The sequence below is a fragment of the Manis javanica genome, chromosome 4 (genome assembly GCF_040802235.1).
Source record: "Manis javanica isolate MJ-LG chromosome 4, MJ_LKY, whole genome shotgun sequence".
Classification (NCBI taxonomy): domain Eukaryota; kingdom Metazoa; phylum Chordata; class Mammalia; order Pholidota; family Manidae; genus Manis; species Manis javanica.
The window spans coordinates 171574295-171598454 of record NC_133159.1 but is presented as its reverse complement, the minus strand read 5'-3'; the positions used below and the strand labels follow the sequence as shown (position 1 = coordinate 171598454).

The 24160-nt window shown below is 36.2% G+C and overlaps 1 protein-coding gene across 13 annotated transcripts in view; it reads right to left on the bottom strand.

Moving 5' to 3' along the window:
• The window catches only part of CEP112 (centrosomal protein 112), a 445347-nt gene that overhangs the window by 173100 nt on the left and 248087 nt on the right, over positions 1–24160 (bottom strand). The window contains exon 22 of one of the 13 annotated variants that reach the window (XM_073235813.1): positions 7221–7482. The exons of the other annotated variants lie outside the window; for them this stretch is intronic. Coding sequence (XP_073091914.1) covers positions 7465–7482 — 18 coding nt within the window. The 3' untranslated portion in view covers positions 7221–7464. Of the gene's footprint in view, positions 1–7220; positions 7483–24160 lie in introns of those variants that run through there. 13 annotated transcript variants of the gene reach the window in all.

The window sequence follows — 24160 nt, the reverse complement described above, 5'->3', positions numbered from 1 at the left end:
ATGGAAAAATGTTTCCCCAAACATTGTAACAAAGGAAGAAAGTAGGAGAAATGACACCTGAGTGAAAGGAGAAAAATGTTATTTCAGATTCTAAGCCTCCTGAATCAGAACCACCAGGCTGCTGTGGCCCTGGCATCTGTATTGAAAGCTCCTCCCTTGCTTCCGATGATCAGTCAGGTTTGGGAACCACCTGCTCTAGCTAATTGAGGATATGACTGAGGGCATTTTCCTAAACAAAAAAATACAACAATTTATAAAGCACATAATTTCTGTGTATTCTTCTGCTGTACTATCTCGTTTCTACTATAATTTTTCTGTGAAAAGAGCCCAACAAGTTGAGATTGGTTGTTTTAAATAAATGAATATCATCAACTTTGATAGCCCAGTTTGTATGGTAACACAGAAGAAAGAATAATAACCATCAAGATCTAAATAATCTAGGTTGCTTAGTGATCTGAAGCTGGCTTACTTTTAATGATTTTAAATGCAGTAAAAAGCAAACAGCTCCAAGGAGTCATACAGTATTACTACAAGATTATTTAACTAATTATGTGGCCCTCCCAACCCCAAATAAAATGGAATATATTGTTAAATCATGAGAGCAATTAAAGCACATAAATATAATTTTCACCGAGTCTACCATTCTCAGCAATTATTTATCTAATTCAAGTCATGCAGCTAGGTGTTAGAATGAACTTCTCTGAACTAAATACAAAAATTGAAACTCATTTTGGTATTTGGTCCTCATTCATTTCCAATCAAATATCCAAATTCATTTCAAATTCACACAAGAAGTGCCACAGCTTCACCTAAATCAGTTTTCTACAAGTTAAACATCCCTCCTACACTCAGATGTGATTGTGGAATTACTTTGATCTTTATTCCCAAATTTATTGCTCCGTGTAATCCATGACAAAATATAATGTGATTTACTATATCTCCATATGACAGCCCAGCAGCTGACAGAACTTAGTAATTTAGCATAAGGAAAAAACCTCCTGGCACCAAAATATACAGATCATAATGGGGGCTCTTTAGTATCAGTTTACAATGAAGTCTATACAAGTTAATCATAAGAACTTCAAAACAATTCTTTTTTTTCTCACGCATTTAATGGAGGACATTTTTTTCCCTAAACGTGCTTCATAGCTCCAAGCAAGTAATTCTGGAGCATTTTGCTTTTGTTCTCATTAAAACAATGCGGGACTCATCACATACTGATGTTTTTTCCTCAAAGAAAAGGACTAAATTTCTCCACTTAATTTGAAATAAATGAAACACAAACATGGGAATCTAGGAGACTCTTTAAAAGTAACTTGTATTTGGATATTATATAGAAAAATCGTAGGTTCGATAAGTGGGCACTGTAGATATCATTATTAACAGTAGGTGAAAACAAAACCTGTCTTTGGGATTGCTAGAACTGACGTTCTCTGAATTCCCTCTCTGAACATGAGTCTGCATCCAGGACAGGCAGTGTCAGACAGATGGCCCTTAGGTCTCTTTCAACTCAGAATGTCCAAACTCCTCAAAAATGCTATTTAGAGGGTCTTGGTAGTCCCAGGGTGATGGGTCTGAAGGTCTCTGAGGCTCCTGGTCAAAGTGGGAGATAAAGGGAGACGCTTACAGCTCATTTGTCTAGCGTCCCTGCAGATGACTGGGTGGTGTGTGACCAGGGAGCCTCAGCTATGTGGTCTGCAGGTGCCCTCTGGGATCTCACAGGTTTGCCAGCACCCTGGTCCTCAGCACTCTGCTCCTAGACTCCTACCCCTGGATCTTTAGGTATTTGCCGGTCTAGGACCCAATAAATGGGAGTCACCTCTTCGGGCTATTTGGTTATAAAAGATAAATTATATATTTATAGCTATAATTCAGAAGTATGAAATTTGATGTCTTCTTATATACGTTTGAAGGAAAGATTCTTATCTGGGTTAGTCTGCTGTTGAAAAGGCTGGCTGGCCAGGTGGCTTCCGAGAGCACCCAAGCACTACTCATGATACCGCCTGCGAGGTGCACCTCATTTGTCGGACGCACTACAGATTACAACCTGATCTCCCGCTTTGCAGGTCCAGAGACTCAATGTTGCCAGTGCCCCAGTGTTGGTTATTTGACTCACAGAGACCAAATGCATAGAAGACATAGATTCTGGAAGGTATTTTATGTTACCCTATGTCTATCCATTATTAAATTTCCTTTAGATTTTCACATAAAATTGTTTGCATTAGAAACCAGCCTCTTGACATGCTGTCATTTTGTTACAAGCACTCATCTCTAGTACTGTAATTTCAGAAAAGAACTTGGAAAAATTCCAATAATTTTTACTGTCTCTTGTTTGGAAAGGTTACAGTTAATTGATTTAGAATCTAAAGCTACTAAAATCCTTCAAGTGCATTTCTGATGAACTACATCACAATAGTACATTACAATTCACCTCTGAATAAAGACCAAATAGAACTTGACATACACATGTATTGTGAACCCGACTTTGTCCTGGAGTGCCATAGTGGATTCTTAATCTTTTAAAGTGGCCACGAGCCTTCAGAATATTTAAACACACACACACACACACACACACACACACACACATACACACACACACACACACACGTGTGTGCACACATACAGAACATGTAAACTAAATAATTTACTAGTTAAATAGGGAGAAATAAAATTTTTTAATTTCCTTGACTGGTCAAAGGTATAATACAAATATTTCACCAAGATACTCAAAAGCTGTTCCCCTCTACTTTGTTTATAAGTTTAAGTGTAATAATGTAATATTTAATTCTCCAATGTTGCTTCCTTTGATTTTGAAGTGAAATGAAGAGAAAATGTTTGCTACGCACAATCTCCTAAAGAAGGGTTGTTTTTTCCCCCACATCTGAAATAAAATCCATGGCTGCCAGCAGAAGATCCCTGGGAATACTACAAATAAGAAACACTGTCCTAGACAACTTAGACACAAAGCTCCTAGTGCTCCCATATGACTCCCCAGTACACCAGTCCCTCTGTTTCACCCAGACATACCTCATGATGGGGTGTATCTATTCTCTTCTCTGTCTCCCACTCAATTTGGATTTAAGAGCAGAAATTTCAGGGTTTTGGCCAAAACAAGGCATCTCAGGCCAAGGAATTTGGATTTTATTCTGGATGTAGTGGGATGCATTAGAGGTTGGTGAGTAGGGAGGGAAATCAAGTATAGCTGTCACTGGGAAGAGAACCTCCTTGAGGCCATGGAGAGTGCGCCGGAAGAGCAGGACACATGATTGTCAATATGAAAAAAAAAATTGCTGCCAGTACACAAGGGCGTTTGTTTAAATTCCTAATACAATCACAGGAATAGATGAAACAAAGGAAATGAATTAGGGCTGTCCTAGCCCCGTGTCTCTTTCTGAAGGAGAAAGCTGTATGAGGGCAAAATCAGAAAATAAAAAAAGGAAATAGCATTTTGAACTCTACACATTATTTACCTATTTACCAGCTACCTTTCACAAAAACAGGCACCCAAATACTAACACATTCACAAATGGGTTCACCTATAGTAATTCTTTGTTTAAAGGTGTTTAATTTTGGTTTCAGAGTGCAACTGCCACAAGTGAAAAATGTTTGAGAGATCTAACTATGGGTGAATCATAAATAATTCCTCAGAAGCTGAGGATAAGAAACTTGTCCTTGTGTGGCTATGAAACCAATTTCTTACAAGTTCCCTATCTCTTGATACACTCCTTTCTCAATATTATGGTTTCTTTTTCTTCCATATCCCACTTTCTCTTTAAAATTGAGATACAATTAATCTGCCACTGTATTTATCCTTTTAAACTGTGCAATTCAGCAATTTTTAGTATGTTCTCAAAATTGTGCAACTGTCTACCTAACATTCTATCACCCAAAAGAAAAACCTATACCACTACCTGTCAGGCTCCATTTCCCCTCCCCTCAGTCTCTGGAAACCTCTAATCCAGTTTTCATATCTATGGATTTATCTACTGTGAACATTTCATATACACGGAATACAATACATGGCCTTTTGTGTCTGGCTTTTCCAGGCCGCATATTTTCAAGGTTTAGCCATGTTGTAGCTATGAATCAGTAATTCATTCTTTTTATAGCTGAATAATATTCCACTGTATGGATATACCACTTTTTGTTTATCTGTCATCATTAGATGGGCATTTGGGTTATTTCTACATTTTGGCTATTATGAATATTGTTTTTTTTTTTTTGCTATGAATATCTGTGTACAAATTTTTACATGGACATATGTTTTCAATTCTCTTAGGATATACCTAGGTAGTGAATTGCTGGGTCCTACGGTAATTTTATATTTAACTTTTTGAGAACTGCCAAGTGGTTTTCCAAAGTGGCTGCCACTTTCCATTCCCTTTAACAAAGTATGAAGGTTCTAATTTGTCCACATCTTTGATTCTTCTTATTTTCTCTCTTTTTGTTTATAGCCATGCTAGTAGGTGGGAAGCAGTATCTCATTATGGTTTTCATTTGCATTTCTGTAATGACAAATATCCTTGAGCATGTTTCTGATGTGCTTATTGGCCATTTGTATACCTTATTTGGAGAACTGTGTATTCAAATCCTTTGCTCATTTTTAAATTGGATTATCTGTCTTTCTATTGCTGAGTTATAAAAGTTATTTATATAGGCTTTTAGACCCTTATTTGATAGATGATTTGCAAATATCTTCTCCCATTCTGTGGTTTGCCTTTCCTCTTTTTTGGTGGTTATATTCTTAGAAGGACAAAAGTTTTTACTTTTGATGAAGTCCAATTTATTATTTTCTCTTTTGTTGCTGCTGTTTCAGTTGTCATACCTAAGAAACTACTACCTACTCCAGGTCACAAAGATTTACTGCTTTTTCTTCTTTTGAGTTTTATAATTTAGCTCTTACATTTAGGTCTAGCAGAGTTGCTGTCAACCAGTGCTCTCAGTTTTTGTTGATCTGTGAATCTATTTATTTCTCCTTTGTTTTTGAAAGATGATTTTACCAGATGTAGAATTCTTGGTTGAGAGTCTCTTTTAGGACTTCGAATATTTCATTCTGCTGCCTTCTGACCTTCATGATTTTGATGCGAAATCAGCTGTTGATATTTCCATTAGCTCTTTAGACACAGTTTCCTTAGTTCTTTGAAGATATTTGAAAGAGCTGATTTAAAGTCTTCACCTAGTTATTAAAACATTTGGGCTTCCTCAGAGTCAGTTTATATTGATTTCATTTCACTGCCCACAGGCCATATCTTCTTGTTTCTTTGCATGTCTCATAATTCTTTTGCTGACAACCAGACTTTTGGAATATCACAACATGGCAATCATGGAAATCAGATGCTCTCCCTTCCCAAGGGTACACTGCTGTTGCTGAGGAGTTTTGTTTTGTTTTGTTTCATTTAGTGACTTTTCTGAACTAATGCTGTAAAGGATATATTCTCTGTCATATATGGTCCTTGAAATCTCACCTGGTTAAGTGGCCTGCTAATGTTTGGGAAGAGGTTTCTTCAGTTCCTGGAACCACTAAGTTGTCTAGCTTTTGCCAGGGGCTCTTTGTGAGTGTCGTGTGCTCCTTTAACATTCAGATGGCAGATTCTAACTCTGTCTTAGCCTTCTCTTCTTACTTATGCAGAGCCTTAAGGTCAGCCAGTGATGAGAGCTTAGAACCTTCTCAGATCTTTCCTGAGCATGCACACAGCCCTGGTTGTGCACACAGACCTATGCATGTACCTGGTATTCTAGATTCCAAGGAATATATTGGAGATTACCAAAGTCCCTATAGAAAACTCATTCCCCAGCTTTACATTTTAAACGTTTGGCTTGGCCTATTGTTTGTCCCAACCTTTATATACCCCCTAGGCAGCTATGATCTTAAACAATTACCTTTGTTTTTAAAAAAATGCTTATATTAAAAAAAAAAAACAGGGAAAAGGATTTTCCTACTGGATGAGCTCCAAATCAGAACAAATAAAGAGCCTTGTGAGTAGGGTCTTCTTGTGAACCATCAGACAGGCCAAATTATAATTGTTCTCAGGAAATGGTCTTTGAAGGAGCTTCCCTGTTCTATCCCCTCTGGTGGCTTCCAGGCTGCTGCTTTTTCCCATGATTGCTGGCTATTGGTTTTCAGCACTACTGCAGAGCTGGGGGGAAGGGAAGGATGGGAATAGGGTAAATTAAAGAGCCACAAAGCTTGCTATTCTTCCCAAGATTCAGCTTTTTTTTTTCTTAAATGAATGCTTCCTAGATTGCTGTAAGCCTTTCTTAATTTCCATAGTTCTGAAAAAGTTGATTCTGACAATTTTTGCCTGTTTTCTCATTGGATTCATGGAGAAGAGAAATTCTGGAAGTCTTTATTCTGCCATTTTCCCTGACATTCCTCCCCAGCACATTTACTAAGTGTTGTTTCCTGCAGGGTCACATACTTTTGTTTTCTCCTCTTAGTCCACACAATTTCTTCAGAAAATATCATCCTTTTCTACGCCTTCAAATTCTACCCAGAAGTCATTGACTGTCAAATCTACATCTTCAACACGAGCATTCTCTCTAGAAGCTCTATGGATGACCAATGGCCATTTCTTTGTGGATATTTTGCAGGTGTCTCCAGCCCATGATGTCTTAACTCACTTATCCTCTTGGTTACTCAAACTAGGAAACTGGAAAGCATCCTACTCTCTTTCTTTCATTTTCAAGTTCATACTAAAACACCTCATCTGTCAAATCTAACATCCCACTTTCCACAAAGTTGTTTATTATATTTATCCTTTTGTACAATATTTGTTTACACAGATGTTCCTCTTACTAGATTTACAAGTATCTTGAAATCAGGAATTATATATTATTTATCTTATTCCCAGAACTCATCAGAGTACCTAGTGCATTCAGTCAGTCAAATTTTTTCAGAGGTTTTATTTTATTTTTTTATTATTAAAGTATCATTAATATACAATCTTATGAAGGTTTCACATGAACAGCATTGTGGTTTCAACATTAACCCATATTATCAAGTCCTCACTGCCCTCCCCCCACCCCCCATTGCAGTCACTGTCTATCAGCATAGTGAAGATGCTATAAAGTCAATACTTGTCTTCTCCATGCTGTAGTGACTTTCCTGTGACTTCCCTTCCCTGTGATTGGGAATTATAGTGCCTCTTTATCCCCTTCTCCCTCACTCCCCACCTACCTTCCTCAACCCCTTCCCTTTGGTACCTGCTAATCCCTTCTTGGAGTCTGTGAGTCTGCTGCTTTTTTGTTTCTTCAGTTTTGCTTTGTTCTTATCCTCCACAAATGAGTGAAATCATTTGGTACTTGTCTTTCTCCACCTGGCTTATTTCACTGAGCATAATCCATGTTGTTGCAAATGGTAGGATTTGTTTTCTTCTTATGGCTGAATGATATTCCATTGTGTATATGTACCACATCTTCTTTATCCATTCATCTACTGATGGACATTTCAGGTGCTCCATATCTTCACAAATGTAAATAGTGCTGTGATAAACACAGGGGTACATATGTCTTTTTGAATCTATATTCTTTGGATAAATCCTAGGAGGGGAGTTCCTAGGTCAAATGGTATTTCTATTTTTAGTTTTTTGAGGGACCTCCATATTCCTTTCCACAATGGTTGAACTAATTTACATTCCCACTAACAGTGTAAGAGGGTTCCCCTTTCTCTGCATTCTCACCAGCATTTGTTGCTCCTAGTCTTTCCGATGTTGGCCATCCTAACTGGTGTGAGGTGATAACTCAGAGTGGTTTTAATTTGCATTCCTCTGATGATTAGCAATGTGGAGCATCTTTTCATGTGCCTGTTGGCCATTCAAACTTCTTCTTTGGAGAAGTGTCTGTTTAGATCCTCTGCCCATTTTTTAATTGTTTGTTTTTTGGGTGTTGAGGCGTGTGAGTTCTTTATATATATTGAATGTTAACCCCTTATCAGATAAGTCATTTATGAATATATTCTCTAGTCAGTCATATATTTTATCAGTGAAGCAGACTGTATTTTCCAAAGATGGTCACACAAATATATATCCCTTGCCATGTGTTCTCCTCACAATATAGTGTCAACATTCTTCCATTAAGAAATGAGGTATAGTGGGGGCGGGGGGACATGGGAAAGGCAGTATATACAGAGAAGACAAGTAGTGATTCTATAACATCTTACTATGTAGATGGACAGTGACTGTAATGGGGTATGTGAGGGGGACTTGATAATGGGGGAGTCTAGTAACCATAATGTTCTTCAAGTAATTGTACATTAATGATATCAAAATAAAAAAAATAAAATAAATGAGGTATATATTCTCTCTTCTTGAACCTGGGCAGAACTCTTTAATTGCCTTGACTAAAGATATGTGGTGGGAATGACACTCCTTGGTTTATAAAGATTCCACCTGGCTCTGTGTCTGAAGACATGAGCCTTGGGAGTCCTGAGCTACTATGCGAGAAGTTAGCTCACTAAAGTCACCACATGGAGATCACATAGAGAGAGAGAGATATCAGAGGAGACCCAGCTATTTGAATCTTTCCTGTACAAAAGCCAGAAATGTGAGTGAAGAAGCCTTCAAATTGCCTCAGCCCCACTTACTGTCTGACTGGAACCACATTAAGAGATACTAAGCCAGAAGCACTCAGCTAAACACCTCCCAAATTCCTGACCCACAGAAACAGTCAAGAGATAGTAAATGTTTGAAGCCACTACATTTTGTGGTGATTTGTTTTACAACATTAGATAACTGAAAAAAGTAATAAATGAAGGAATGTAGATGATAGCACGGAAGTATCCTGGTGTATGCATAACATCCCTCTTTGTTTTCCCTACAATGCATCATTCTTAAATGGAAAAAAAGTGGTAAATATGTGCCTAAAAGAAAAATATCTCATACTTGTGTCAAAATCATTTCTTAAACATAATTAATGTGCATATAAAATGAACATGCATCTGGAAGTTCTTTCCTCAAATATTTAGGGGTTGCATTATTTTCACAAAACATACTTAATTGCATTATTTAACCAAGCACCATATGGTATCCTGAAAGGTAAAATCCCTAGTCTCCATTCCTTCCAAATGGCTAATTTTATAACTTCTGGGTCATTCATATTACAAGTTTCTAGCACTTTAATATCTAAGTATGTCATGTTTCATGTATGTTCTTAGGTAAATTTTTGCTCAATTAAATGTCAATGTGTTTTTGTAGTTTTCTAATCAAAGGAGTCCTTTTATGAATCATTGAGCACTTCTATTAATTCTAAATCTTTACACATTTAGTGATATTTAATAAATTTAAAATTAATTTGTACTTATGAATTATTTACTATATCCTAGATATAGATAAATCTACAATGACAGAAATAATGATTTGTTTTTAACACACTTAACCTCAAGCTAATAGCTGTTAATATTTTGAGATTATATTTCTTAAGAACAGATACTTAACACAGTAAAAGAAATTAAACATTAAACAAAGCCTCACCCACAATTTGCCACCTTTCAATAACCTTTTAGCATATTTTAAAAGAGTTGGGATTAATTAGCTATAATTTCTAAAAATGAGTTTTGTCTGGTTTACCTAAGCCAAAAGAAATGTTAATTTAAGTAAACAGAAGATTCACAAATATAAAAGAATTTCTCTGTATTACTAAAATTAGATGTGCAATCTATGTGCATGACATTGTTTGTATCCTAAGTTTATAAAGCTTTTTTTAAAAAACAAATTTTAGATATTTTTCCAATTTCAAATGTACATGAATAAATCTAATTATTCATTCACCACATATGTTTGGAGCACTATATAAACTGCAAAATTTTCCCCTGAAAGAGATAGTTTACAGTTAAATATAAGGAAAAATTTCCTCGATTCACATTTCATTTCTTTTTGCTTGGTAAACTGAGCATAATTTTTCATTAACTATATATCTGATGCCACTGCTTAAAAAATCCTTTATGTGAGTTTTATTTCCCTATTTCAGGCAGATGCATTCTGTGCTGAATGAAAAAAAGTTAATAGTACTTTGTGAATTATTTAAAATGCATCATGTATGAGGATGAGTATATATAATTTATTTTCAAAAATGGATAATGATTGTGAATGGAGTGCTAAGAATGTCACTGAAGAAACAGGCATTGAAACTGGGACCTATAATCATCTCAAATATGAATTATACCTTCAACATGTTATTAACAGAATAATGTTAAATGCCTCACGCTAGGTTAAGATCTCAGTCCATCTAGCCAAGGGCGGATGCTGTGTAAGTGATCTCCATATGGGAGGAAGAGTCATAAAAGGTCCTCATCAACACCATCATCTTGATGCATGTTATGTTATTTTACTACTTCTACTACCACCATAATACCTCACTTGCCCAGAGGTCAGTGTTCCAGCAATAATCATGTATATTATTTAGAAGCTTCCCTGAGGCCCTTGCTGAACCTATTGGATTTAGAAAATCAGTCAACTGCTTGAAAGCAGCTGCCATCAGAGTGAAGTGACAACTCAGAGAAAGGGAGGTGGAACTAGAACCAGACTGACAATGTGGGGCACATTTATTATAAGGAAAATTTTGTGTGGCACCAACATGCTCACAGTGATGACTATGAGCTGTCAGGAAGGGTTGTTGATATCTTCAGCACTTTTTGTTAAAAAGAGTAGGGGAGTATGTTACAGAAATAGTCTGCAAAATGTAAGTTTTGACACATACATAGGATTGCTTTTTAGCTATTTGGAGACTGACATGAGGAACATTTTATTCGTGGACAATATCTGTTAAATGAGGCATCCCTGTACTTCCTTTTATTTATCTTGAAACTATTTCAATTCTTCAAAAACAGTGCTTTGTTGAAAACCAATCTGTATTAACCCACTCATGGTATTAGATTAGAGAATCTGATCATAGACTCTCTCAATCTCATGCCTAACATGAAAACTGAAAAACCTTCATATGGAAGCTCCTTCATTCCCTTTATCACTTTAGTTATTCTGTTTCAAATGGTTACCAGTTCTCAATTATTTTCAGAATTTTAAGCTTCCTTATGGATACATTCAAATCATATTTGATACAAAAGCAGAAAAAATGTTTTGTTCTGTTTCTAGAGAGCTAGTGTCAATTTTCCGGTTGGTGAAATCAAGGCCCAAGAATTATTCTTCATGAAATCTTTTCAGTCTAATTGGGGTGCTACTGTTGAAAATAGAATAAAGACCCATCCATCCATCTATCCAAAAATTTTTATTGGATGCCTACTATGTACCAGACACTCTTCTAGGCACAGAAGAAGCAACAGTGAATAACAAACAAGTAAACAAAAACAAACAATAAACAAATAAAAATAAATTATAAGAAGTAAGTAGCGTGGAGTAGAAAGGTAGGTACAATAGAGAAAGTGAGGGGCTCTAACATCTACGCAGGGACTGGCTGGTCCCTGGGAGACAGGAAATGTTAATGAGAAAGCCAGGTAAGGGAGAAAAGTAGATGTAAAGGCCTTGGGTAGAAACAAGCTTGGTGTAGTTATAAATGGTAAGGAAGCCACATGCTGGCTCTGCATGTTGGTGGGGAGAGGAGTGGAGGTAAGTTGGAGAGGTGGGCAGGGGCCAGACCCCACAGCACCCAAGGGCAAAGCTAAGGAGCTTCCACTTTGTTCTAACAGTGATGAGGAGCCATTGGTGGGTTTTGAGCAGGGGAATATACTATCTGATTTATTTTCAGAAAGACCAGTTGTGTGGAGAACAGACTGTTACAGAGAACAAGCAGGAAAACAAAGAGACCAAGTAGGAACAATCCAGATAAGAGACGCTGGTGCTTTAGACTAGGGCGTTAGTGGCAGAAGCAATGAGAAGTGGTCTGAGGTGGGATGTATTCTGGAGGTTGACACAGCAGGACCCTCTGAATGTAGAGAATGTGGGCGTGAAAGAAATAAATGAGTCAAGAATGACTCAGTCCTATTTGCTGATTTGGAGAAGACTCCGGGAGAACCAAGAGTTCTGTTTCAGATACGTGAAGTGTGAGACTGATTAGAATTCCAGGGCACAGGGTTAGGAAGAGTTTGGATACACAAGTCTGGAGCTCAGGAGAGAGACAAGGACAATAGGTACAAACCGGAGGTCATCAGCATCTGGATGGCATTTACAGCTGTGGGACTGGACATGATCAGTTAGGGACGGAGTAAAGAAACATCAAGCAGTCTGAAGCTAAGGCGGGGCCACTGAAGGGGGCAGAGTAGGAGCAGCTAGGCCGTTTGGAGAAACCCCTGGAAAGCGTGATGGTTTCCTAACTGATACAGTGATTAAAGTCTATCAAAGAGTGATCAACGGTGTCCAAACTGCTGAGAGGTCAGTTGAGATGAAGACTGAAGACTGAACATGCATTTAGGGCAGAGATCATCTGCTGATTCAACAAATGGCTTGGGGTACCGGAGCCCCACTGACATGGATGAAAGAAGAGGGTATGAGAAAGTGGAACAAGTAAGCAGGCAACCCTTTTTGGAGAGTTTGGCTATAAAGGAAAGCAGGGAAAAGGCAGAGTGGCTGCAGGGGATTTGGGTTGCAGCAGCATTTTACTGTCTACGGAATGCCCACTCCCCTCCCCACATGCTTCCCACCTCCATTTCCTTGCGTCTTGCGGGTAGGAGGGGTTCTTTGTCTAGGTCTGGCTAAAGGGCTGTGAGAGGAATACCAGTCACTTCTGGGCCAAAGCACAAAGGATCAAGTATGAGTTTTTCATGACCTCTCTTCTCTAGCCATGCATGACTACTGACATTCAAGCCAGTGAAGTCTCCCTGTTGTACTGCACTGGACCTACGATCTGGGAATGTATTACTTAATCACATGAAATTACCAATAATTAACCAGTTCTAGATCTGCAAAAACAGCACTTTCTCTTAGTTTAACTTAACAACAAACCTTTGTCAAGCCACTGAGATTTGGGGGTCAATTTGTTAGCACAGTGTAACAGCATAATATGGCATATGTGGTCAAAGAAGTCTTTAAAATATTATAATGTGTTTTTATGATTTTGGAAGTAACACAGTAGAGCAAAAAGTGTTGTTAAAGAGAAGAGATGGATAATCAAAGGAGAAAAGTCCTTCAGTGGAGGTTAGGAGTGCAGTGCCCTAGGAAAGGCCTTGGAAAGAGGCACACATTCTTGTAAGGTATCCATGCACTGTGTAGGAATTGGAAGGTGGATATGGCATGGGCTGCTGAGATGGTTCTCTTGGGTTGCTTCTGCTTTCCCATGGAATAGAGGACATCATTTGAGAGTGAAGAATGACAAGGTAGTAGCTGCAGATTAGGAGAAAAGAGAGGTATGGACTTTTCTAAGACAGTGGGCTGAGGGTCCCCTTAAGCTTTTTGGCCTTCAGTTTATGTGGGACCAGTTAGCATAAGCGTCTCTTCTCTTGAACCATGTTCAACTGTTCAGATACAAAAGCAGGTACAGGAGTGTTTGGCTTACCTGGGGTTGAGGATTTGCCTGTAAGGAAGGTGGAGGAAGGGACGTTCAAGGGAGTGCTTACATTGATAGACCATGAAATCTAAGCTGGGAAGTGAAGACATAAGGCTGTTGATGGAAAGTGAAAAATTATTAGGTTAATTGGTTGAAAGTTTAAACAATTTTGGAGCGAGGATGCTAAACTGAATTAGAAAGATGGAGGGTGGAAATAGAGAGAGTGGAATGCCCGAAACCAAAATTTTGAAGCTGGTATGGTTATTGGAATTGGCAAGACTCCAGGTCATAACCATGAGCAGGTGACCAAGAACAGTGATGAGCTCAAATAACCCAGGAGGCCATAGGGTTGTGATGATTCTCACCAGTGGGTCAATCCATCCAGTGTTGGCTTGGCTATGGACAATGATGATTTGGGTTAGGACGTGCTTTGCTCCTTAGGTACTAGTTTAATCATGTACAAGTTACAGCCATGAAAGTCAAGTCCTATGAATGAGATAGTGTTTGAAGCAATACCTAAATTTCATTAGAAAAGTTTGATTTAATTAAAGGAAAGTTTAAAAATTTTTGCTGCTCTTATCAGCTCTTATCTCTTTATCAATCTCCTGTTTAGAATTGAAAGCTGAATGAAAAACCATGCCTTTCTGCAACAACAGAATGCCTATTTTTGGTGTACAAGTCTAAATTGATGCGGCACTTCACTAAAATATATGTAAAACCATTCCTGATTTCTTTCCACTCATCCATATTTTTTTCATTGCCCCTTTCCAATCATAATCACATATATTAAAAGCACTTTTTTCTTATTGAAAAATATCTTACTCTCCCCCTTGATTTCATTTTCTTGCTTTCTAAGTTATTTACACTGAAAAATGGCTTTTCCCTCTTACTAGATGATTCATAGCCGAGAAAGGAATCGAAGTGTTTTATACTTGGTCGCTCCAACATAGACCCAAAGAGGCCAGAGAAAATTCTTGCACATCTGTCAAAAGCAGCAGTCGGATGCAGCTGAGAAGGACATCCGAAGCCTCCGAACAATAGTGGACCCATTTGTAACGGAAGGTTTCCTACTGCATTCGGTTTCTGTTACATATTATCTCCACAAGAACCGATCAGATTAAAATGAAATATTACAACGGAACAACAAAACTTCAGTTTTATTTAGAAGAAAGACAACCTTCCAAACAAGCACCCTCATCTCTTAAAGACAGTGAGTGAGTGATATGGCAATCTAGCAGCTTTTAAAGGTAAAGTGACTTTTAATCACTGTATTTAAAGAGAAATTTCTGCAGATGCCAATACAGAATTTTTAAAAAGATCTATTAAAAATAAATGTATAAAACTTCAGAATTTATGCAGGCAAAAGTTTGTTTTTTAGTCTTTTAAAGATGAAAGCAAAAGACGATAGTGCTCTTCCACAGCTACTACTAAACAACAAAAAAAATCATATAAAAATAAAAATCTAGAGTTGAAATTAAGCACCAAGCAAAAATCCAGAACAGAAGTTTCAAATAAGACAATGCTAGGGTGAGCATGTCCTCTGGTACCACAGAACCCAGATGAGCAGCAGGAGAGTATAGGAGGATTACAGCTCTCGTCATCCCATACAGAAACACCGGGAAAAGGCCTGCTGTGGGTCCAGGGAGAGGGACCAATACTTCTGCTAGAAAAGGTACATGAAGAGGATTTCATCAGGTGAAAAGAATCGAGATCAACTTCAAAGTGATCAAGTAAGAGCTGAAAGACGAGTCAGGTACCAAATATTCAAGGAGACCAATCAGAGTAGAAATAAGAAACAGAGGTAAGGAGACTTGTGAACAACAGGTGTGGGTAACAAGCAGTTAGGAACCAAATCAGAGTCTAGCTGGGAATTTAAAATGTGGCAACAGGCATGAACTGGTTCATAAAAGCAATATATTGTGAAGCAGGAGCTGCTTCTGCTTCTCTTTTGTTCTTATCTGGGTCAACAGATGGCTGGATTAGCTGGGTACCGGTGCTGGAAACAAATGATTCCTAGCATAGGTCCATATAAATTAGAATATCCTGGAACTAGAATCTTGGTTCTGCAACTTGCAGTTGTGTGACTCTGAGCAAGCTGCTTACTCCTCTGAGCGTCAACATCTCCAACTATCCTAAGGAATAATGCCTTCAAAGAGCTGTGAGAATTGAAGTAGATAACGTGTGTCAAAGTGCCTGGCACACAACAGGCATACAATAAATAGCTCCTTCCACTAGGCAGATAATACTGTGCATGCTTATCAGTTGTTTTACCTTACATCAGTTATTTTCAAGAATTTATTTGAGCACAAGGAGGTGCAAAACAGAGGATCTGTGTTTTCTGACCTTAAAAAATTACAGAGGATAGTTAATTGTTTCATGACATTGACAATGTCAACTTTTAACAAGAATTCTATTTAAAAATCTTGTATTTCCTGATCAAGTTGTTGGGATGGAAATGAGAAGGGAAAAGAGTAAAAAAAACAAAACAAAATAATTGTAAGAAAACATAGTTAAACTCAGAATATAAATATCTTTATCTACTACAGGTGCTCATTTCTCATAATAGAAAAGAGCATGAAAAGTGGAAGCTTGAACAGGTGGTAGCCATGTAAGTGAAGGACAGAATCATGTTCAGAGAGGTCACTGGTCTAGGGGCTGCTAAGCTAGTTACCAACACAGGTCTAGCTAGAATCCATGTCTCTGCCTGCCAGTGTTCATTCATACCAAAGAGGAAGGGTAAGCATTATGTCTTCAGGGAAGTCTTTCCTAGTCCCACGATCAAGGTGTCTGTTCTGGTCTGTTCTCATAGCTCCCTGCATTCCCAAGCTCAGCAGTCATTATACATAGTACAACAGAGTAGTTAAGAGCACAGGTTCTACAGTCAAACTGAATTTCAATCTCGTCTCTCCAAATCACTGAACCCTATCTACACCTCCACGAAGAGAATAAAAAGCACTTCATTTCAAGGAATGTTGAGAGGCGACAAAGACACATGCCTTTACATCAGTGCTTAATACTTGATGTCATAAATGTTGGCCGTTTTTATTACTAGTCAGTTATGGTATTTAGGGCAATTTAATGCCAGATGTTCAACACACACACGATGTGGTGCTCCCCCTAAAACAACATAGGCTGTGTCTCCCTTGTTGGACACTTAGTGGATTGAAAACCCATACAATTCATAAACTTTGGAGGTAGTTGTGATTATGTTCCTTAAATACAGGCAGTTCTTGCTCTGCACAGCTCAGATCTGCAAGGATTTTCATGGTTGTCATGGTTTAGTTAGATAAACCCAGTGCCTCAATAACATAGTTAAAATTTCAGTTACCACAATACAGCTACTGTAGTGAAAAGAGTTAAATGATTTTCTGATTTTTGAAGTGTATTGACTTGTTATTAAAAGCTGTATTTTTTATATGTGTTGGATAAAAATCCTTTATAAGATACTTATTTTGCAAATATTTTCTCCCAATTTGTGACTTGCCTTTTTATTTTAAGAATCTCTCTTGAAGAGCAGATGTTTTAATTTTAAGTCCAATTTATTGATTTTTTTTCTTTCATGTCTCATACTTTTTGAGTCCGAACAAAGAAAATTTCACCTAAATCACTGAAGTTTTCTCCTAGGCTTTTATACTTTTAGAATTTTTGTTTATATGCATGGTTCATTTCTCATTACTTTTGTATAAGTATGAGGTAAAAGTCGAAGTTCTTTTTTTCCCCATATAACTATCCAGTTGTTCAGAACTATTTGTAGGAAGACTATCCTTTCCCCATTCATTATCTTAGCACATTTTTGTCAAAAATAAATTTATTATAAATGTGTAGCTCTATTTCAGTATTCTTTATATTGTTCCACTGATTGATGTTTATCATTATACCATTATCACATTCTCTTGATTACTGTAGCTATACAGTTAGTCAGGAAATCAGGACATCTACATCATTCAATTTTGTTCTTTTTCAAAACTGCTTTAGCAGTGCTTGGTATTGTCATATAAAATTTAGAGTCAGCTTGTCAACTTTCACACAAAAGACTGCTGAGATTTTTATTTGGACTGCACTTAAACTAAGGATTAACTTGGGAGACATGACATTCTAACAATATTGAATCTTCTCACCCATGAATTTGGTATTTACCTCCACTTAGGTCTTCTTCAAGTTATATCACCAATGCTTTGTAGTTGTCAGTATATAGATCTTGCCCATATTTTGTTAAAGTTTTAAGTATTTTATATTTGTGTTGCCATTTAAATTGTTCAAATTTTTACAATTTTGATTTCCAATCATTACCATTATATAGAAATAATTGATTTTGCATACTGACCTGCTACCTGTGACCTTGCTAAATTTACATAGAGCTTTAGTAGAGTTTTTTGTTTTGTGTATGTGGTTTTCATAGATTCTTTTTTATTATTTCATGTAGATGACATGCTGTCTGCAAATAGAGACAGTTTTACTTCTTCCTTCCTGATTTGTATACTTTTTATTTCCTTTATTTCTTGCCTTTGTGCATTCACTAGGACCTCCAATATAAAGTAGAAGAGAAGTAGTGAGAGTCAACATTTTTGCCTTGTTCCCAATTGTAAGGAAAAATCATATAGTCTGTCACCATTAAATACACTGTTAGCTATAGATTTTTCTTTTTCTGGTATCTGCTCTTTATCCTAGTTTTCTGAGAGATACTACTATGAATGGGTGTTAAGTTTGTCAGATGTTTTTCTGCATCTACTGAGAAAACATCAGTTTTCTTTTTTAGTCTTTTAACATGATGAATTACATTGATTGACTTTTGAACCAACTTTGCATTCCTGGGATAAATCCCACTTGACCATTATGTGTTATCCTTATTACATATTGCTGGATTCGATTGTTCACTATTTTGTGAAAGAACAAAAATGTGTCTGTAGTATCTTATGTCTTAGTCCAGTTTTGGCATCAGGGTAATGTTAAGTTCATAAGAAAATTGGTAAGTGTTTTTCCTCTTCTATTTTCTGTTTGTGTGGTATTATTTCTTCCTTAATTGTTTGATAGAATTTACTAGTGTAGTCATTGGTTTGAAATGTACTTGTTTATCTGTTCATTATGCCTGGCTAATTCCATAAAGAGATTGTGGATGCAGTTTGTAATTCTTTCTTCCAGAGAAAGCTAGCATGGTTACCTGCATAAAGAGATTGCCAAAAAGGATTTGTGACAGCAAAAAATAAAATGTTAGCTGGCTTATGTTTTTTCCTACCTCACTTAAAAATATTTTGTGTATGAACAGACAATATGTAAGTGGTAATTTATATATGTATTATGTATAATTTGTATATATATAAAATTAAAGGCTACTTACAAACACAATATTATAAAGGGACTTTTTACACATTAATTGTCAAATATAAATATCAATTTTTAGCATATTGACTACTGCTGTTTAATTAGGTGGTTAATGGAACCACCTAAGTTATGAGAAAACCAAATTATTATATAATTAAAAATATTACGAAACAGTGGCTGAAATGCCTGACATGATGTATGAGGCTGAAGCAACCAATTGCTTTGCTATTTAACTGAAAGAGATTACAAAATGGTTTCCCAAACGACTTTCTCCTTCTTGAAAGATCTGATCAAAGCAAAAATCAGACTTCTTTCATGCTCATGTAAGTCCCTACTTATGCGATTTTTTAAAATCTAAGATTGCCCCGAGAATTGTCTGTCAAAGACTGTACCGCTTCTTCTGAATAGTAAATATTGGGTTTATAACATTGGTTCTATTGCTGAGCTGAGGTCTCACAGAGAATTTAAAAAAACAAACTTAAATCTTCACATATGGACTTTTTAATTAAAATGCTGTCTAATTCCTTGGCCAAACAAGGCACATTTTAAAAAGATGGTATACGACAGTTAAAAGTCATGCCAAAACATCCCTCTGACTGGAAACTTTAACAGTATTTTATTTTCAGCTTATAACCTAATAAATGTAGATAACATGGAAACTCTATAGACCCGGTCACATGAGTCCGTTAACCCTGGGTGAATTCTTTATTTAATTTGAGCTGATGCTATGATGTGGCTATTTTATTTTCAGCTATATTTTATGGGAAATAAGCTATTTGTAATTTTTAAAAATCTATGTTAAAAATACATTTTGATCCTTTAGGCCTTAATGCTATCCTTTCTTCTTTGTATCTTCCATACTTAACACATTCCTACCTCACATTTCAGGTTCAATAAATGCTGGTTTTGGAGATGAAATTCAACTGAATTAAACTGGTGATGTGTCAACTTGCAAAATAACCCAGAGATTCAGACACTAATATAATATACAATAAAAGAAGCAATTATCCATTTAGTTTTCCTTCACTAAAAGTTGTCCTAAATGTACACATATACTTTGCATACATCAGGTAGGCAGCCATTCATTTAAATATTGGGAAAGGTGTTTTAAGCTTTTTTGTTAAAAGTAGCAAAGCCTTCACTGTAGATCAAAAGTCACATATTTTAAGATAATGTCAAAATCTTAAAATTTTTAGCTCTTTAGGAATAGAAAATGAACAACTATCACCTCACAGCATATGAATACCGCTTATCTTCCTTACTTCTCTAACATCCTTTTCAGTACTCAGTTCCAGTGGATAAAATTACCATCAGAAGGAAAACCTGAAGTAAAAATTCTCTCAAGAATTACAAGTAAGGCAAATGCTTGGTAAATCTCAATTTCGTTAACTTTCTCTTTAAAGTTAGTATTGTGGGACCATCTTATACCAAGGTTATTCTGGGGCATCCCTATTTGATTCCCTTTACAAGGGTTGACACCAAATGATTTTTACTCCAGAGAAAATATTATTAAAATAAGGTTTTGGTTATTTAGTGCAGTAGCATTCAAATAGCAGGGACCCAATTTTTGTTAAAGTAAATACTATCTGGAAAGTAATTTGTTCAATCCCAAAATAATTTCACAAACCTCCTAATAGTTTGTGAGTTCTTACAAACTTCTGGAGACTTACTGACTTCTAATATATCTCATGCTAACAGTTACTCTATTTTTGGAAAAGTTAAAGTCCAAATAATACCCCTAGGCCTCCATTTTAAGGTAATACTCCATAAAAATGTTATATTCTATGAGAATGTAGTTGAGGATGTTGATCACATAACATACTGTCTTCTTTCTGAGAAGATTTCTTTTTTCTCTGAAGATTTCAATTCTAGCAATTTCAACTAATGACTCAAAATTTCATTGCACTGAATCTTGTTCTAATTGTGATGCTCTCTTTATCTGTTCTTGAGAAAGGTACAGTCAAATTAAGGTCTCTGTCTAGGAGGTATACAAACCTTCATATCACGCATTGTTTTCTCACAAACCTTACCTTAGCCTCAGCATATTTTTTTCTTTTATTTTCCCTTAGATTTGATTCCCTACTCTTAGGAGACTTGCATGTAAAACGTCACCTTGATTTCCAATATTTTCACCCCTAAAGATATGAAGAAATAAAAATGAAAAAAATCCCTAAAAAAACCCACACACCCTTAGCATAAGTTAAAGCCAGGAAATACAAAAACGTCAAAGGAACTGAGTGAGAAAAGAGATAAGAATGTTGCAGGCAAGATTTGTCAATGGATGGTAAACCTAGGAGATGAAAGTCTGAGGAGAAACAGGATGTTGGCATTGTCTCCAAGCATCTCTTCAAGATATTTTACATATTACAAAGGGGGGAAAATAATTCTCTACTTTCTTTACAGTGGAGAAACCTGGCATATATCCCAAACCATTCAGGAACCCTCTCTTGCATCACATTACACCCCATTCCACTCCATTCCACAACATTTCACAACGTTTTCTTGCGTTCCATAGTGTCAAAGAAGGCACCATTAGCTAATAAAACACTCAGGAACCATCTATTGCATCACATTACACTCCATTCGACTCCATTCCACAACATTCCACTCCATTCTGCAACATTCCGTTCCATTCCGTCAAAGAAGGCTCCATTCGCTTCCAAACCACTCAGGAACCCTTTATTGCGTTACATTTCACCCCATTTCCCTATATTCCACCACATTCCACTCCACTCTGCAACATTCTACCACGTTATATTGCGTTCCATTCTGTCAAAGAAGTCCCCATTCGCTTCCAAACCACCCAGGAACTGTCTATCGCTTCACATTACACCCCATTCAACTCAATTCCACAACATTCCACTCCATTCTGTAACATTCCACAACATTCTGTTGCGTTCCATTGCATCTAAGAAGGCAACATTCGCTAACAAACCAGCAGGAACCCTCTATTGCCTCATCTTCAACCACATTTCACGCTATTGCACAACATTCCACTGCATTCCGCAAAATTCCATGTAATCAATGTTAATGTCACCAACAATAACATATTTTGATATCATGCACCCCTTGATATAATACACTTGAGAACGGCACAAGACCACTTCTGTAGTATTCCCGCCAAAAATGCATAACCTCAATCTAATGAAAAAATGCTAGACAAACCCGAAGTGAGAAACAGTCTACAAAATAACCAGTACTCTTCAAAAAGTGTCAAGGTCATAAAAAATAAGGAAAGACTAAGACTGTCATAGATTGGAGGAGACTAAAAAATACTACAACTAAATGCAATGGGAGATCCTGGGTTGGATCCTGAACAACAACAAAAGCATTAGTGGAAAAACTGGTGAAATTCAACTAAAAGGACCATTAGTTAATGATCTAAAGTCTATAGTTATTTACCAATGTAAACGTATTTTACCAACGTGAATTTCCCAATATGAATGACTGTCCTATGGGGAATATGTTGTCATGGGGGAAAGCTGGGTGAAGGATGTATGGAAATACTCTGTACGATGTTTGCTACTTTCTGGTAAATGTAAAGTTTAAAAATAAAAAAATTTCAAAGTCATCTTCAAATTTTTTTAAGTAGTTTTTAATAATTCCTGTTTGACATTCTCCCAATTTGACCTAAACTCATAGCTTCCCATTTTACTCCCTTGGACTGCCTCCGAAAATTCTTCATATCTGGTGCCAATTCAAATACTGTACTTCGAGGACCACCTCCTCCATAAAATATCCTGATTATTACAGACCTTCTCAGATTTCCCAGCATTGTCCTAATCTACAATTTTATTATGCATAGTTATATAGTTTTTAAAGTTCTTTTATGCTTGCATTTCTCATTATCACTGTAATAATAAAGGCTTCCAGAAAGCAGGGACAAAGTTATGTTCCTTTTTATGATTGGCACTGAGCTAAGTATACAGTAAATGCTTGTTAAATATATTTCGACCCATTTACCCACAAATTATTAAGGAAACTAGAGATTTGGAAGTCCATACTACCCATTTTTTTCCTCTTTGTGCCATTAGAAACCAAATATAGGACTAAAAGGACCATTAGTTGATGATCTAAATACAGCAATTCTAATTTCTTATTCTCATGAAGTCTTTAAAAATGTGTGATACTTTCTTCAACTTAATAAAGTAGTCTGGGCTGAATAAACCTCACCCTCCATATTAGAATTGCAATAGTTAATAGAAATAGGCCTAAATTATAAATCTTTAAAAGCTCATTTAAAATCTGTCAAAATTCCTCATTCAACAATAATATGAAATACGCAGTAACATAAGCAACTATCACCAATAATATTCAAAGATACCGATGTTTTATAAGGTATTTTCCATGACCCAGGGTTGCTTCCTTAGAGTATTCCTAGAATGTCTACTGATCTGTTAAATTCATGCAGTGGGAACAAATGTCCACTTTCTTTGCCAAGAAAATATCATAGATGAATATTAAAAACAGTTCTGTTAGCCAAAATTCACATCTGCACACACTTAAAATTGTAGCTTTTCTTTTTTTCAATAATAATTTGTAATACATTCTGAAAAATACAACAAATATTATGCAATATTCTATACCTGGCAGGTTAATTAGTGTTTCAGCCATAAGTGCAATGACATAGCTTCTACAATTATTAAAAATGATTAGTGTACTATAAACTGTGGTTACATTTATATGGATACATATTAGTAACTTTTTGAGGCATACATCTCAGGATATATATATATATGTCTTCTTTCTCGAGAGAGAGTTGGTTGTATCAGAACATAAAGTCAAAATAAACTCTTAATGATGTACTGAATCAATTAAGGGAAATAAAATATTTTTGAGGGGAATAGAATTTAAAATATGGGAGTTAAAGAGATTTTCTACACAGCTTAGATATTCCAATACTTTAAAAAAATCTTCTCAATTATCAAAGTAATATTGCTTATAAAAAGGTCATTCATTCACTGAGAATGACATATCACAAACAATGGTTTATTTTTCACCAATGTTTTAATATGTGTGCAGGAAAAACATATTTTGGGCCTGATTTCAATATTGTTGTATTGGCAAAAATTTTGTAATATTTAAGTAGTAGAAGTTCTCAATCCGATGTAATATTTAGAATATATGCATAAGCTATATTACTTTAAAACATTATTAAACCATTTTGATTTTTAAAAAGAATGGTTAATTTGGAGAGTCAAGATCAAGAATAACTTGTACATTAAAAAGGGATATTTAAAAATATCACTTTGCCTATCATGTTTGTGTACATTATTGTTATTTTTTAAAAACATATATCTCATAGGACACAACAAAATAAACTTGCTTCTGCTTTCATATATTATATTCATATTCTCTGATTGATGTGATCTCATTTATTCTTCATATGTTACGTTTGTTTTGAGGTCATTTC